This window comes from Nannospalax galili, unplaced genomic scaffold, assembly GCF_000622305.1.
Source record: "Nannospalax galili isolate Female #2095 unplaced genomic scaffold, S.galili_v1.0 scaffold307, whole genome shotgun sequence".
NCBI lineage: Eukaryota > Metazoa > Chordata > Mammalia > Rodentia > Spalacidae > Nannospalax > Nannospalax galili.
In genome coordinates this window covers 5140746-5155210 of record NW_008359625.1, presented here as the reverse complement: position 1 = coordinate 5155210, position 14465 = coordinate 5140746, and the positions used below count along the sequence as shown (strand labels likewise).

The 14465-nt window shown below is 43.7% G+C and overlaps 1 protein-coding gene across 8 annotated transcripts in view; it reads left to right on the top strand.

Annotated features, from left to right (window-relative positions):
- Hipk2 (homeodomain interacting protein kinase 2) overlaps positions 1 to 14465 on the top strand; it is a 207285-nt gene that overhangs the window by 148040 nt on the left and 44780 nt on the right. For 5 of the 8 annotated variants that reach the window (XM_029558852.1, XM_008823499.3, XM_029558851.1 and 2 more), the window contains 3 exons: positions 3970 to 4132; positions 10090 to 10297; positions 11172 to 11293. In XM_029558852.1, the coding sequence (XP_029414712.1) occupies positions 3970 to 4132; positions 10090 to 10297; positions 11172 to 11293 (493 nt within the window). The remainder of the gene's footprint in view (positions 1 to 3969; positions 4133 to 10089; positions 10298 to 11171; positions 11294 to 14465) is intronic. The other 3 variants (XM_008823500.3, XM_017795686.2, XM_017795685.2) reach the window with 1 other exon arrangement.

The following is a 14465-nucleotide window of genomic DNA, read 5'->3' as shown; positions in this document are numbered from 1 at the left end:
AGTCCAGGAAGCTGGAGCAGGTAGTAGAGCATACTGACCAGAAAAATATAAGAAGACAGTGTAGTGGTATACAGCTGTAATCCCAGCACTTGAGAGGCTGAGTGAGAAGGAGGGAGGTGGAAAGAGCATTGAAATTGAGTCTGACATAAAGTGGTGGTGTAAATAACCTTCCCAAGTGAAGGCATAGAGAAAACAGTTGTATTTGTCCAGGTTGAACAGTAGCCAGGCTGTTAGGAGAAAAATCAAAAGGATGAGAAGTTGATGATGCTGGTAATATAGTGATTGTAATCCCAAATAGCAGCTGTTAGTTGCTTACCTAAGGGAAAGGGCCTTCATTGGCTCCCCACGAACTGTGCCCTCTGGTCAACTCTAAGAATAGTTATGATAGTAATAGATAATAGTAATAGGGTCAAGAATGTTGCATGAGGACCTGAATGCTTGAGCTGGGAAATAGTTCCAGGTCTGACATCATGCGGAATGAGTGGTGTGGTTGAGGACAAGGTCCTGAGATGGGAAGCCCGGTATTCAACAGATTATCAATGCTGTCTCTGAAGTGTTCCTGTGTGATCAGAGAATCACTTGGAGAGGAAGACCAAACCAGTGGCAAAGGTCTAATGGATGAGAGGAAGACAAAGGCGGTCTTTTGTAGATGGAAAATGTGTTATGTCATTTCCACCTGACTTTGAGGTAGCTGGGACATGAAAGAGTAAAGACTCACATCCCACATGTCTTCAGGGAAGTAGTGTGCTCAGGAGAGCAGCGGGTTTTCTTAGGTCCTGGCTTAAAGGGACTGCTATATGAAGAGCCTGGAGATACAAGAGGTTTGCAGACCATGGTTAACTCTGCCATGGCCCAAATCAGATTGCATTGAGTCTCCAGGCTGAACCTAACCTTTCCCAGCCTAACAGGTGGGCTACAGCCACCATGAAGAGTGGTATTATGTCATTTCTTTTCCTTAGCAATCAGTGAAGCAAGTCAGATTGCACTATAAGAAACAGATGATGCCTCTTCAGTTTGGAGCCTTGTTTGAAACAGCTAAGCTCCAGTACAAAGAAGGAATCTGTACCCATCCCTTCCAAACGCAAGCTATTGGATCTGTACTATTTCTGAGTATTGCAGGAGGTCAGTCAAGGAGGTGTCAGTCTGAACCTACAAGAAGAAAGGCAAATTCCCACGAAGCCAGGCTTACTACACCCAGGAATAAAGAGGAATGAGGGGCCAGGAGATCAGGAAGCAGGGGCTCTTTAGTGAGCTCCTATTGGCCATCTGCACAAAGTCAGTGAAAGTCATTCCCAAAACTGGGGGCTTGGATGAATGGAGCCCTGCCCTCTGTGCTCCAATGAAGAAGAGTGACAATTTAGAACTCAGATCAGCCTAAGAAGAAAGGCAGTTCTCTTGACTACCCCAGGCTTACCCAAGAGTAGATGGAATCCTTGAGGGTTCTTAGGCTTACTGAGAGGACCATGGAGAACTCTGGAGTGAGAGGCCTACCAGGTCCAATTTGCTGTGGATCCCACCCTTGGGGCTGGGCCCCAGCCGCTCTGACGTGTGGTTTACCAGATGAAAAAGAAACCACTCATTTCTCTACACCAAGATTCTAGCGCACAAAATATTTAAAGCCAGCATTCTTTTTTCTTAAAATATTTTATTATTTTTATTTTATGTGTACGAGTGTATTGTCTGCATGTATGTGAGTGGACCCATGCCCTGCAGTGCATGCCGCAGAGGTCAGAAGAGAGCTTCAGATTCCCCTGGAACTGGAGTTAAAGATGGTTCGTAGCCACCATGTGGGTGCTGGGAATCGAACCCGGGTCCTCTGCAAGAGCAGTCAGTGCTCTTAACCGCTGAGCCATCTCTCCAGCACCAAAACCAGCATTCTTATAAACTAACCCCAAAGTAGAAGTACTTGTATCATCCTGATAATCAAAACTCAGCCACTGCAGTGAGAAAATGCTGGAGTCTAAAGACTATGCATTGATTTGTCACAGAATCATTGAATGCCTGAAATACATTCCAAAAAGAATGTGTGCATGCCATTTTATTGCCTTTAGTTCCACATGGACGCACTCAGAGGTGTACTTGGTATTCACAGAAGCTGCAGGTGAGGTGTTGGGTATCATAGAATATGTTTTCTTTTCTCTCCAGGACCATCATTTTATTTCCTATGCACTGTACATCATGTGACCAATGCGGTTAGTATTAACTTAGAAGTAGGATTCTCTAGGTCATGTCTAAGTTCAGTGTTTGAAATTTGGAATCTATCTTTCATGGAAAGAATATTCTGGACTAGCCCATAAATATCCACTTAGCCCAGAATATAACATACCTATACTATACAGACATGGTAGAATTTCTACCTTTAGTATAATAGAATGCCGTTGCTTTGTTTATACTCAGTTCTTAGAACAGACTTTTTACACTGAAGAAGCAGCAGAAGTCAGTGTAGAGCAGTGTGAATTCAGTAGGACACAGTGGACTGTCAGGAGCTAGAATGGCTGAGGCTACTCAAGGTCTTCCTCAAACTGGTATCTGTACTCCTTTAATTTTGATTTTGATTCAGCAAGACAATGGAGGAAGAAAAAGGAGAGAATTTTACTTCCTGTATCTGGGCAAAAATTAGAAAAGAAAACAAGGAATAGAAAAAGTTGGGGGGAGGGGCGAAGATTGCCAGTTAGCAACTACCTGTCTGGCAAATTACCTGTCCTCCCAAATCTGCCCTCCTCATAAAAATAGGACAGTAATCTCACCTCTTTCTTGTAGATGATGTAGTACTAAATGAGAGAATGCAAATGCATATCACTGCTCTCAGAAAATTAGTAATAATTGTCATTGTTTTCATTGCATGCCCTATTCCAGTGAGGGGAAAGCAGGCCATAAGTACATGGCTCAGGGTGAGAGAATTCCTTGGCTGACCTCTAGATGGTGCTGATGACTCAGGGTGGTTGGATAGGGGAGCAGTATGTACAAGTTGGCTCTGAGAAAGGGGGAGGCAGGTTGTAGCTACTTCTTAATGTTCTTAGTTGGAGAGTTATCTGTTTATGGGCCAGAACTAAAAGGAAACTGCTCACCAGGAGGGGGAGTAAGAGCAACAAGACACCAAGACAGCAGGAAATCTAATTATAGCACTGACGGTTCCAAGTGCAGACTTTGAGAAATCCAGGTTTTTTTTAAATATTTTTTTAATTTTTAAAATTTTATTTTATGGCCAGGCGTGGTAGCCTTTAGTCCCAGCACTTGGGAGGCAGAGGCAGGCGGATCTCTGAGTTCAAGGCCAACCTGGTCTACATAGTAAGTTCCAGGTCAGCTACCTTCCCTGAGGAACTATTGGCATCTGATCACTGCTGGTGAGGGAGATTTGCTTGTAAGGAAATGATGCTAGATAGGTTGACCAGGACCCAATGGATGAATTCACACTGAGGGATATTTGGGGACACAATCTTAAATAAATAGACCTTAACATATTAGACAGAATGCATGAAATCCAGTGAGGGCACTATATGGTGGCACAGATAGGGTAAGGGGTCTAAACATGATCAAAAAGGATTTTTTTTAAAAAACAAAAAAAAAAAAAAAAAAAAAAAAAAAAAAAACCTTTATTTTATGTGGATTTCTGTTTTGCCTGCATATATGTAAGTGTACATGTGTCATGCAATGCCCACAGAGGTCAAAAGAGGGTGTTGGATTCCCTGGAACTAGAGTTACAGACGGTTGCTAGCCACCATGTGGGTGCTGGGTATCAAACCTAGGTCCTCTACCACAGCAGCCAGTGCTTTTAACTGTTGAGCCATCTCTCCAGCCCCAAGAAATCCAGGATTTTTGAAGCTAAAGTTGAGTTTCACTGACTATCTTATTTACTAGATTAACTATTCTCCCCCTTTCTCACTGTTTGTTCCCCTTTCCCTCACCTTACCCACCCCATACCCTCTCTCCTATCCCTTGTCTCTGCCTCTCTACCTTTTTTATGAACAGTGTCAAATCCTGTTTCCAAAACATGGAGATTTGCAAGCGCCGGGTAAACATGTATGACACAGTGAACCAGAGCAAAACACCTTTCATCACACATGTAGCTCCCAGCACGTCTACCAACCTGACCATGACCTTTAACAACCAGCTGACCACTGTCCACAACCAGGTGAGTGGCAAGCACTGGGGAAGGCAGGCAGGGCTGACTTCAAATTGAGCCACAAGACTCCAGTTTCCCCTCCAAACCTAGGCAGGGCACACCATTCCTTGGTTGTCACTTTCAGGTCTGTAAGCTGAAGCGTTTGGTCCTTAGTTATTTCCTTTCAGAGGCCCAGGAGCTCTCAGTTCTGACTTCTGACCTGGCTTTAAGGTCCTAGGAAGGAGACAAGAAGTAACTGTTTCTTGAGATGGTACCTTTTCCTACTTTCCTCAGAGTGGATGTGAGACTGGGGAAAGGAGATGCTATGATCCTTTTATGTTTAATATCTGCCCCAGAAGGAGCTGGGGTCCCTCCCTCACACATGTATCCACATGTTCTCTATTCAGGAAAGATTAAAAAAAATACTGTCATTTCTTCAAGGCATAGGAAAGCCAGCTCATGGGTCTGCCACCAGAATTCTGGTAGCTCCACTTAAACAGGAAGCTAAGCTAAGGTTTCCTTCCCACAGATTTCCAGCCTTTGATGGATTGACAGGGTCCAGCAGTGTAGTAAATGCTTGAAACACAGATGACACTCGGGAAGTAGTTTCTAAGGGGATAATCTCCACACCTGAGTACTACTGCTTTTAGAATTCTGAGACACTTGTACTGTTACTCCCATCTTCCAATCTTGTGAGTTCCCCCAAAGAAATATTTCTAGATCTTTCCATCTTAATATCAATCTATAATGACAACAATGCTCCTGTGTATTGTTCACACATGCATACACATACGCACACATGCACACACACCTATCTTCAGAGCAGAGGAATATGTATGTACTAAACTTAACGTATGATTATAGTCACCTGGCTCTCCACTTTGTTGACACATCTCCTGTCATTGAGGAGCCACTGGCCCTGCTTTTCAGCTACTACTCCTGCACACTGCTTTCCTGGGCCACTCATGTTGTTCCCTCCTAGTTTGGTTTCCAACCTGCCAGTTCTCCCTCTCTTCAGACTCTGGACTGCCCTCTGGAGGCCATCAGTGTTTCTGAAGCTCTCCAGCTCTCCATAGTGTGGAGAGCCAGTGCTTGGAGTCAAAAAAATCATTCTTACGTGGCCCTTCACCCAGGCCTCGGCCTTTCCATGGGTGTCTTCTTAGGCTTCAGACTTGAGGGCCTAGGGGGTGGGGGTGCCATGACTCTACCAGAAGAATCTGCTTCCATGTTACCTGTGATATGGCAGCCAGCACATCAGTTGCAAAGTGTCACCAAGACTGCAAAACCCAAAGGGTTTCTCATTACAAAGGCAGTTCTCAAATAGGAACACCCCTCTTCTTCATGGCACTGACACCATCCAAAGCTAGCCAGGCTGGGCTAGAGTAGAAAAGGTTAGCAGTATAGTATAACAGTAGTTCAGAGCATCAAGGAAAGGGAAATGCCATCCCACAAAAGTAAGATCTTGAGGACAAACCTCCGTCTTCTGGCCTTGGAACTACTGGGCCCTAAATGTTACTAGAGTTATGACTTAGACCTAAGTACTAAGCATGCTTTCCTGCCTCTGATATGTTATGAGATGACAGCATTACTGATAGCATTCATGTGTCAGACTCTTCTCAGCATGACATCATTCAGTCCTCTAGCACTGGGGTAGAATAGGAATTATCACTGCCATTTTAGAAGGAAACTGAGGCACAAAGCAATCAATCCTCTTACCCAAGTCTCATATGAGACGAGTTTAGGCTTTGATCCCAGCAGTCTGGCCTCAGAGTCTGTACTTTTAAAATGTACACACAGATGAATCCTGTGGAGGTCCTAGATTGCTTTCCTAAATCCATCTGCCATCTAAATGCAGTCGGACTTCTTTTGTCCATTAGTGACCCAGTGCCATGCTTCCTTTGTGAGCTCCTTGGAGTTTTTTTGCTTGTTTGGATTTTTAGAAGCAATGAAATATGCCTGTAGTTTATGTTGGTAGAAGGATAATACACTAGTTCTTTATTACTCTTAGCATATATCCAGTAGACTCACCACAGGACCTTTCCCAAATGGTCACTAATCTATAATCATTTATGTCTCAAGGCAGCTGGGTCAATACTCCATAACTTTTTATTTCTCTGCTTTCAAAACCTGTTAAGTATCCCAGTTAGTAACAGACTGAATAAGGACTCTCCCTTGGGTATTCTTGGCTTAATCCTAAGAGTCAGCCACATGACTTACATTTCCATGGGTTTCTGTTTTTTGGACATATCCTTCTACCAAGAATTTTAATTGGGTTTGTAGGCCAAGCTCACACCCTGTTCTTGTGGATGTCAAACCATTTAAACATCTGTTCCTGCTGCTTCCAAGAATCACTTCACCCATCCTTGCAAAGCCTGCATTGCCAGTGAACTTGCTTTTGCTTCTTTTTCTGTTGGTTAACCAAGACAGTTCTCAGTAGTCCTCCCTGTCCTTACAGACAGGTAGTGCAGCCGGGCATGGTGGCACACACCTTTAATCCCAGTGCTTAGGAGGCAGAAGCAGACAGATCCCTGTAAGTTTGAGGCCAGCCTGGTCTACATAGTGAGTTCCAGGCCAGCTGGGGCTACTGGGAGACCCTGTCTCAAAAACACCAAAAAAGGGGCTGGAGGGGTGGCTTAGCAGTTAAGAACACTGAATGTTCTTACAGAAGACCCAGGTTCAAATCCCAACACCCACATGGCAGCTAACAATTGTCCGTAACTCCAGTTCCAAGGGATCTGACAGCCTCTTCTGTCCTCCAAGGGCATTGCATGACACAGGTGCACTTAACCTACATGCCGGCAATATACGCATACACACAAAAATATAAAAATAGGGAGCTGGAAAGATGGCTCAGCGGTTAAGAACACTGGTTGTTCTTGCAGAAGACCCAGGTTCAAATCCCAGCACCCACATGGCAGCTAACAACTGTCCATAACTCCAGTTCCAGGGAATCCAACAGCCTCTTCTGTCCTACGCAGGCCTTGCACAACACAGGTGCACTCACATATATGCAGGCAATACACTCATACACATAAAATAAAAATAATAAAGAAAATATTTAAATATATATAAATAATAAAATATTAAAAAGAAAAGCACAAAAAAAAAAGAAAACAGGTAGTGCTTGTTTTAGGTGTCTTTGTCAGAACCACAGAGGACACAGAAGTAGAAAACACCCTCACCCTCACACATGCCTCTCAGCTGATCCCTAAGCAGGATTAAAACTGGAAACTGCGTGCCTAGTGGGGACTGGAGCTAATAGCAGGACATACTGAAAGGCTGTGGGGGCAGAGGGTCATAAGTATCACCCAGCCCCTTCTCACAAGCAGGCACCAGTCTGAAGGCAGACTGTGCTACCTAGCACTCTGTGACAGGAGTTGGGCCATACTACCACAGGTTACTGTGCAAGAACAGAGACAGAAGTAGCTCATATCTGCAGTCAGGCTGATCTCAAAGCACAGAGACTTGGAGCAAACTCTGAGTCAAAGGATTCTTGTGAGATGAATAGCCTGTGCTTACAGTAAGCTAGGAACACAAGTAGACTAAGCTGCCCCATGCCAAGGGCAGAGAGCAAAGAAAGATACAGTTAGCAAGGAAGATGCCTGAGGGTGGAAAGCAAGAAGTACTGGGCCAGGATGCATATGCAACATCCATGAGGCTGTTACTGGAGTTTGTGAGCAGGCTGCTGACATGTAGAGCAAGGTGCTGGTGTGCAGAGTAGTCTTTAGGAGAGTAATGTGCCCAAGAATTGAAGAGAAGTAGAGGGCAGGACATCACTGGTCAGAGCCTCTTATAGGTCCTGGGCACCAGGGTGCAACAACTGAAGAGTCCCTGGAGTCTATGAACATGTGAAAGGTAGATGCAGCAGGAGCAGTCACCAACCAGAGAAATGACATAGCTCAGTCAAGTGGGAAGTGGAAGGACATTGGTGCCAGGGCCCCAAGCAGGGGACTCTCATGAAGTGTCTAAGGTGATGGGGAAACATGGTAGGGGTGCTACCAAGAAAGATGATGGTATGGGAAACACAGGAGGTGCAGGTTATGTCACAGTAACAGTGCACAGGAGATGTGGGCTGTGTCACAGTAACAGTACACAGACGCTGACTTCTACATGCACATGTTCCAACCATACTACCTGGAGGTACTCTCTAGGATTCTGCAAACATACACAGTTCAAATACACAGCTCAAGATCCAAATATGTAGGCTAGGCATGGTGGTGCACATCTTTAATCTCACTCAGGAAGCAGAGGCAGGCAGACCTCTGCGAGTTCAAGGTCACCCTGGTCTACATACCAAGTTCCAGGCCAGCCAGGGCTACATAATGAAACCCTAAGATAGAGAGATGATGGATGGATGGACAGGCAAACAGATGGACAGAAAAGAAAATCCAAATATGCATATCACAGAATTTTGTGATCATTTTCAGACAAATTAATTGCTTTGTACTGAAATTCAGCACAAAATCTAAGTATAAAAAACATGTTGGGCTTACAGATATAGCTCAGTAGTAGACAGCTTGCCTAGTATATGCAAGGCCCCTAGCATCACAAAAAGTAAGGGTAAAACAAGACTTTATCCATTAAATCTGACACATAACTCCACTTGAAATTCTCTTTGTGTTTTATGGCCAAGCTATGCTTATAGCTCACTCCTCCTTTATTCCTCAGTCCTTGTGTCCTCTAGAGGCACAGCTTCTTGTAGGCAGTGTTGAATCTGAAGCTCCTGCTAACCTCTGCCTCCCTTCCTTAAGGATCAGTGTGAAAAGGGCTTTTTAAGAGGCGAGAAACCATAGAATTCCCAACATAGATTTGCTTTCCTCTTATAGCTTTGCTTCCATAGAAGTTCATTTCAAATAACAGTTTTCTTTCTGAAAGCAACATCATTTCAAGACCTGTACTTGTCAAATGTACTGCCACTTAAATTCTCTCAATTCATCAGCCTCTTAGACAAGAAAGGCCAGCCTCTACTGGTCCTTCTCCCCTCCAGATGTTTGTAGTACACTGCTCTTTGCAGTAGCAGTGCCCTGCAGTACTATCTCTAGATCTGAGCAAGAGGCTCCTTGCAGACCTCTTCCTGGGCTTTCTTCCTGGTACATGTGCTTCTATGCTTCTAAGACCTAAGTGTCCAGGGCCCAGGCCTACAGGAGCCCCTTCCTGGATTCATCCCCTCAGGTATAGATTGCACCACCAGCCTCAAGGGGAGGGGAGTATGAACAGAACTGAGGTGTGTAGGCTAGTAGAGCAATACATGTGCACTTGGAGCCCCTCAAGTTGGTAGAGCCATCCTAGGACAAGGAGAAGGAAGGCAAGACCCAGCTCCTCCCATCCACCCCATCTCCATGTTCCAGTGTAGGACCCAAGGAATCCAAAAGCTCTCAACCGAAACCTAGCCTTCTGGGATGTTAGGCAGATAAAGTGGAAGGCCGACATTCATTAGACAGTTTTCTTTCTTTTGTTGTCATTGGGGTTTTTTGTTTTGTTTTGTTTTGTTTTGAATCAGAGGCTCATGTAGCCCAAGCGGGCCTCAAACTCAGTATGTAGCCAAAGATGCCTTGAACTTCTAATCCTCCAGCCTCAGCCTCCTAAATGCTGAGATTGTACGAATGTACTGCCATATCTGGTTTTATGCAGTGCTGGGGATTGAACCCAGGGCTTCATGCATGCTAGGCAAGCTCTCTGCTGTGTCTCATCTGTAGCCCCTCATTAAACAGCTCTCTAGACTAAGTCAACTTTTCAATAGTGAAGTGTATGGTGAGCAGACATCCTTTGTTACCCTTGTCTGAGTCCCACAACTGTGAGGATCCAGGTACCTCCCTTTGTTGGAGACTTTCATCTGGATTTCTACTTCTCTCTTAGCTTTTCTGCTCTTGGTTTTTGTTTTCTCTCCTTTGAATTCATTTATGATTTAGTATTCATATCTCCCAACATTCCACCTCCCTCATTTTTTATTTTTGTTTATTTTTGTTTAATCCCCACCATTCCTTTAGGCTCCCACCTCCACCAGTGCCACTCTTTCCTTAGCCAATCCCGAAGTCTCCATACTAAACTACCAATCTACACTCTACCAGCCCTCAGCGGCATCCATGGCCGCGGTGGCCCAGCGGAGCATGCCCCTACAGACGGGAACAGCCCAGATTTGTGCCCGGCCTGACCCCTTCCAGCAAGCTCTCATCGTGTGTCCCCCCGGCTTCCAAGGTAAGGCTGAGCTGGCTCCTCACCTGCTTCTTGCAGGACCACCTCTACGGTTCTGACACCTGCCATTTGCTGGCAAGAAAGCCCTCTTCCCTTTCCTTCATGAGAATGCTGGTGTCCAGGCTCTTCTCCTACTGCCACCAGCCTGGGGACAATGAGACTTGTACTCTAGCACCAAGTCCATTTGTTGTTGTTCTCGCCACCTGCCAGAGACTGCGGCCCTGGCCAGCTGCCTATGAAGAAGGGCATTGTCTGGTCCCATTGTTATGCTGATGTCAGCTCCAGCTTTCCTCACATGAAATGTCCTCTGCGCATTGTCTATACAAAATTGCCAGTCTCCGACAGCCAGCTAAGCCTACTTCACATGGAGAATATAAATTTGTCTGAAAAGTGCCTGCCAGGGCCTCCTCCCAAAAATACTATCCTTGGCCATGATCCCAGCGTGCTTCTCCTGCAGACTCTAGGCAGCTAGAGATGACTGTGTACCTTGTCACAATTATACAGAAAGCTCAAGAATGGATGTTGCAAACCACCCCTGTGAGCAGCATGTACATGGGTGCTCACGTTCAGTCTGTATAATCCAAAGAGAGCCATCTACTCTGCTTCCAGCATCCTTTGCTCTGACGCTTGGATATATCTCCACTGGCAGAGGCCCTTGTTTTCCAGTTGTAACTTGTCAGCCTGAGTGCCCCATTTTTGACCATACACACTATTTATTTATTTATTTTGGCGGGGGATGCTTTTAACCTCAGAAACTAAAGGGGAAAGGGGAAAACAGCCCAAAGCTGAGCAGTAAAGCTGACTCAGCTGCTAGGAAGGATCTTTTTATCTTTCAGTCACTCCCCTTCCTCTTATCCCTCATCCATGTCCTAAACAGGCCTGCAGGCCTCTCCCTCCAAGCATGCTGGCTACTCAGTACGAATGGAAAATGCTGTTCCCATTGTCACTCAAGCGCCCGGAGCTCAGCCTCTTCAGATACAGCCAGGTCTGCTTGCCCAGGTAATTCTCTCTTCTGTGTTATTGTCCGTGTAAAAATGTTTCTGAAAGATCTGTATCTCTACTAACTCCCTCTCTGGTAATGAGTTTGGAGCTTCTAGTTGGTGGAATATGTCAGTAATATTCTAAATGATCCCCTAGTGAATTACCTCCCCAAGTATCTACTGACAATTCCAAGAAGAAATTTAGATACAGAGTCTCTGGGGAAATTATTATTGTACCTTTGTGATGCAAATCCATCTTGGAAACCTAGGTTTTAATCCTAAATCTGCTAGTAATTCTCGATGACCTAAGGCGAGTCAGTTAACATCTCTTTGCCTCAAATGTCTTTCTTGTAAAATAGACAGGTGGTTTTTTTGTTTGTTTGTTTGTTTGTTTTATTTTGAAGCAGGGTCTCCCTTTAGCCCCAGCTGTCCTGGAACTCACTATGTAGACCAGGCTGGCCTTGAACTCACAGAGATCTGCCTGCCTCTGCCTCCCAAGTGCTGGGACTACAGGCGTGCGCCACGACACCCGGCTAAAATAGACAGTTTTTTAGAACCAAAAGGAACCCTGGAGATTATCCTCTTGTTTTAATAGTTGGAAAAAAAACACTCTCAGGAGCTACGGGCTGGAACCTTACTTATCTATCCACATGAGATCACAGAGATAAAAAATGATTGAAAATAAATGTTACATGAATTTAAGGTAATTGCACTGGTCCAATACCATCAGTTGATCCTTAAAGACACTTTAACCCTAAACAAATATATTTTCCTTATGCTAGGCACTTTACAGTATTGTGTTTTGTCCTATCCTGTCCTGTCCTCTTTTGTTTTGTTTGAGACAGGATCTCAATGCATAGTCCTAGCTGGCCTGGAACGTGTTATGTAGACCTTGAACACACAGGAGATCTGCCTACCTCTGCTGAAGTGCTAGAATTAAAGGCATGCACCACTATGCCTGGTTGCAGCTGTTAATTTATTTAATCCCTACAACACTATTTGACAAGTAGGAAAACTGAAACACAGGAACTTGTTCAAAGTCACACAGCAACCAAGTCTGGTGGCATACACCTATAATTCCAATACTCAGAAAGCTGAAGCAGGAGAATTCCTTGAGTTGAAAGCCAGGCTGGGATACATAGTAAGTTCTAGGCCACTCTGGATTGCCTAGCAAAACCCTGTCCCCAAATAAAACAGTTATACAGCAGCCTAGATGTAGGAACATCAGAATGAGGACATAAACCCTAGATAGCTAATACCATCATCCTTTTTTTTTTTTTTTTTTTTTGGTGTTTTTGAGACAGTGTCTCCTTGTAGCCCCAGCTGGCCTGGAACTCACTATGTAGACCAGGCTGACCCTGAACTCACAGAGATCTGCCTGCCTCTGTCTCCCCAAGTGCTGGGATTAAAGGTATGTGCCACCACGCCTGGCCATCATCCATATTTTCACCACCATGCTAGACTACTTGACTACTTCTGTATAGTGGCTTGACCTGTTGGTTTAATGTCACCTTTATTTATAAGGTAGGTTCCCAATGGCTTTTCCCAAAGTGTTCTCCAAGATTATTTATACTGACTATTAAATAGAAGTTGTTTTCCTTTTTTTTAACTTATGTGTAGTCAAATTGCATAGGTCTGTTCTGGGCTCCCGTAATCTGCTGGCTTCTCTAACATGCTGCTGCTAACCCTCACAACTGTATGTTTTGGTATCTTGTAGGTCATACCCTGTTCCTAAATAGTTCTCCAATTTTTCCTTGTATATTCTGGTCTCTTCTTTGCTATGTGCATTTTATCATCATTTCTCCATAAAAATGTTGGTTTCAAAAAACAAAAGACCTGACTTTTACTTATTAGACTTTCATTGAATTTATCTCTAGAAATAATTGACAATTTTTAAATTTTTTATTTTATGTGTATGTGTGTATTGCCTGCATGTAGGTAAGTGCACCCATGTCGTGCAATGCCTGCAGAGGTCAGAAGAGGCTGTCGGATTCCCTGGGACTGGAGTTATGGACAGTTGTTAGCTGCCATGTGGGTGCTGGGATTTGAACCTGGGCCTTCTGCAAGAACAACCAGTGTTCTTAACCGCTCAGCCATCTCTCCAGCCCCATAGAAATAATTGACATTTTAAAAAATATTTTATTTATTTTTATTTTATGAGTATATTGCCTGCATGTATGTGAGTGCACCTGTGTCGTGCAATGCTGCAGAGGTCAGAAGAGGACTTCGGATTCCCCTGGAACTGGAGTTCAGGACGAGGACGGTTCATAGCCGCCATGTGGGTGCTGGGAATTGAACCCGGGTCCTCTGCAAGAGCAGTCAGTACTCTTATCCACTAAGCCATCTCTCCAGCTCCATAATTGACATTTTTATAATATTATGTCATTTTATCTATGAACATGATATAAAGAGTTATAATTTTTTTTACTTTTCCCAAGTTTTCCCTTGGAGTAATTCTTATTTTACAATTTGTGTTGATAGCAATTTTATTAATTATACTTTGTAATTTTTGCCCTTGGTTCATAGGAATATCGCTGATTTTTGTTTATTGGGATTGTTATCTCACAATCCTGTTTTTATGAATTCTCTTGAATTTATAGTTGCAGATGATAGAGTTTTGTTTCTTAACTCTCTGATTCTTACACTTTTCATTAATTGTTCTTATATGCTGAGTAGGACAGTCTAAAATGATGTTTAATAACTGGTGATATTGGGCATCCTTTACTTCTACCTAACTTTTTTTCTTAAAGGAAATTCTAGCTGTTTCCCTTGGGAGATATTTTATTTGCTATAAATATTTGATAGAAACACTTCATCATGTTTTAATTTTTAAATAAATATATTTTCTCATCTATTTGAATAACCATGTGGCTTTTGTTCTCTGACCTATATGCAATTATGTTAATAGAGTTTGTAAGGCTCAGTGATTAAGAGCACTGACTGCTCTTGCAGAGGACCTGGGTTCGATTCCCAGCACTTACATGGCAGCTAACAACCATACTAACTTCAGTTCCAGGGGATCCAACACCTTCTTCTGACTTTCACAAGCATTGCACAACACGGGTGGCACTTAGGTACATGTAAGCAATACAACTCATACATATAAAATAAAAAAATAAATAAAAAATTTTAAAAATAGCCCTGTATTTATGAGATTAACTTTTTTATGTGTATGAGTGTATCGCCTGCAT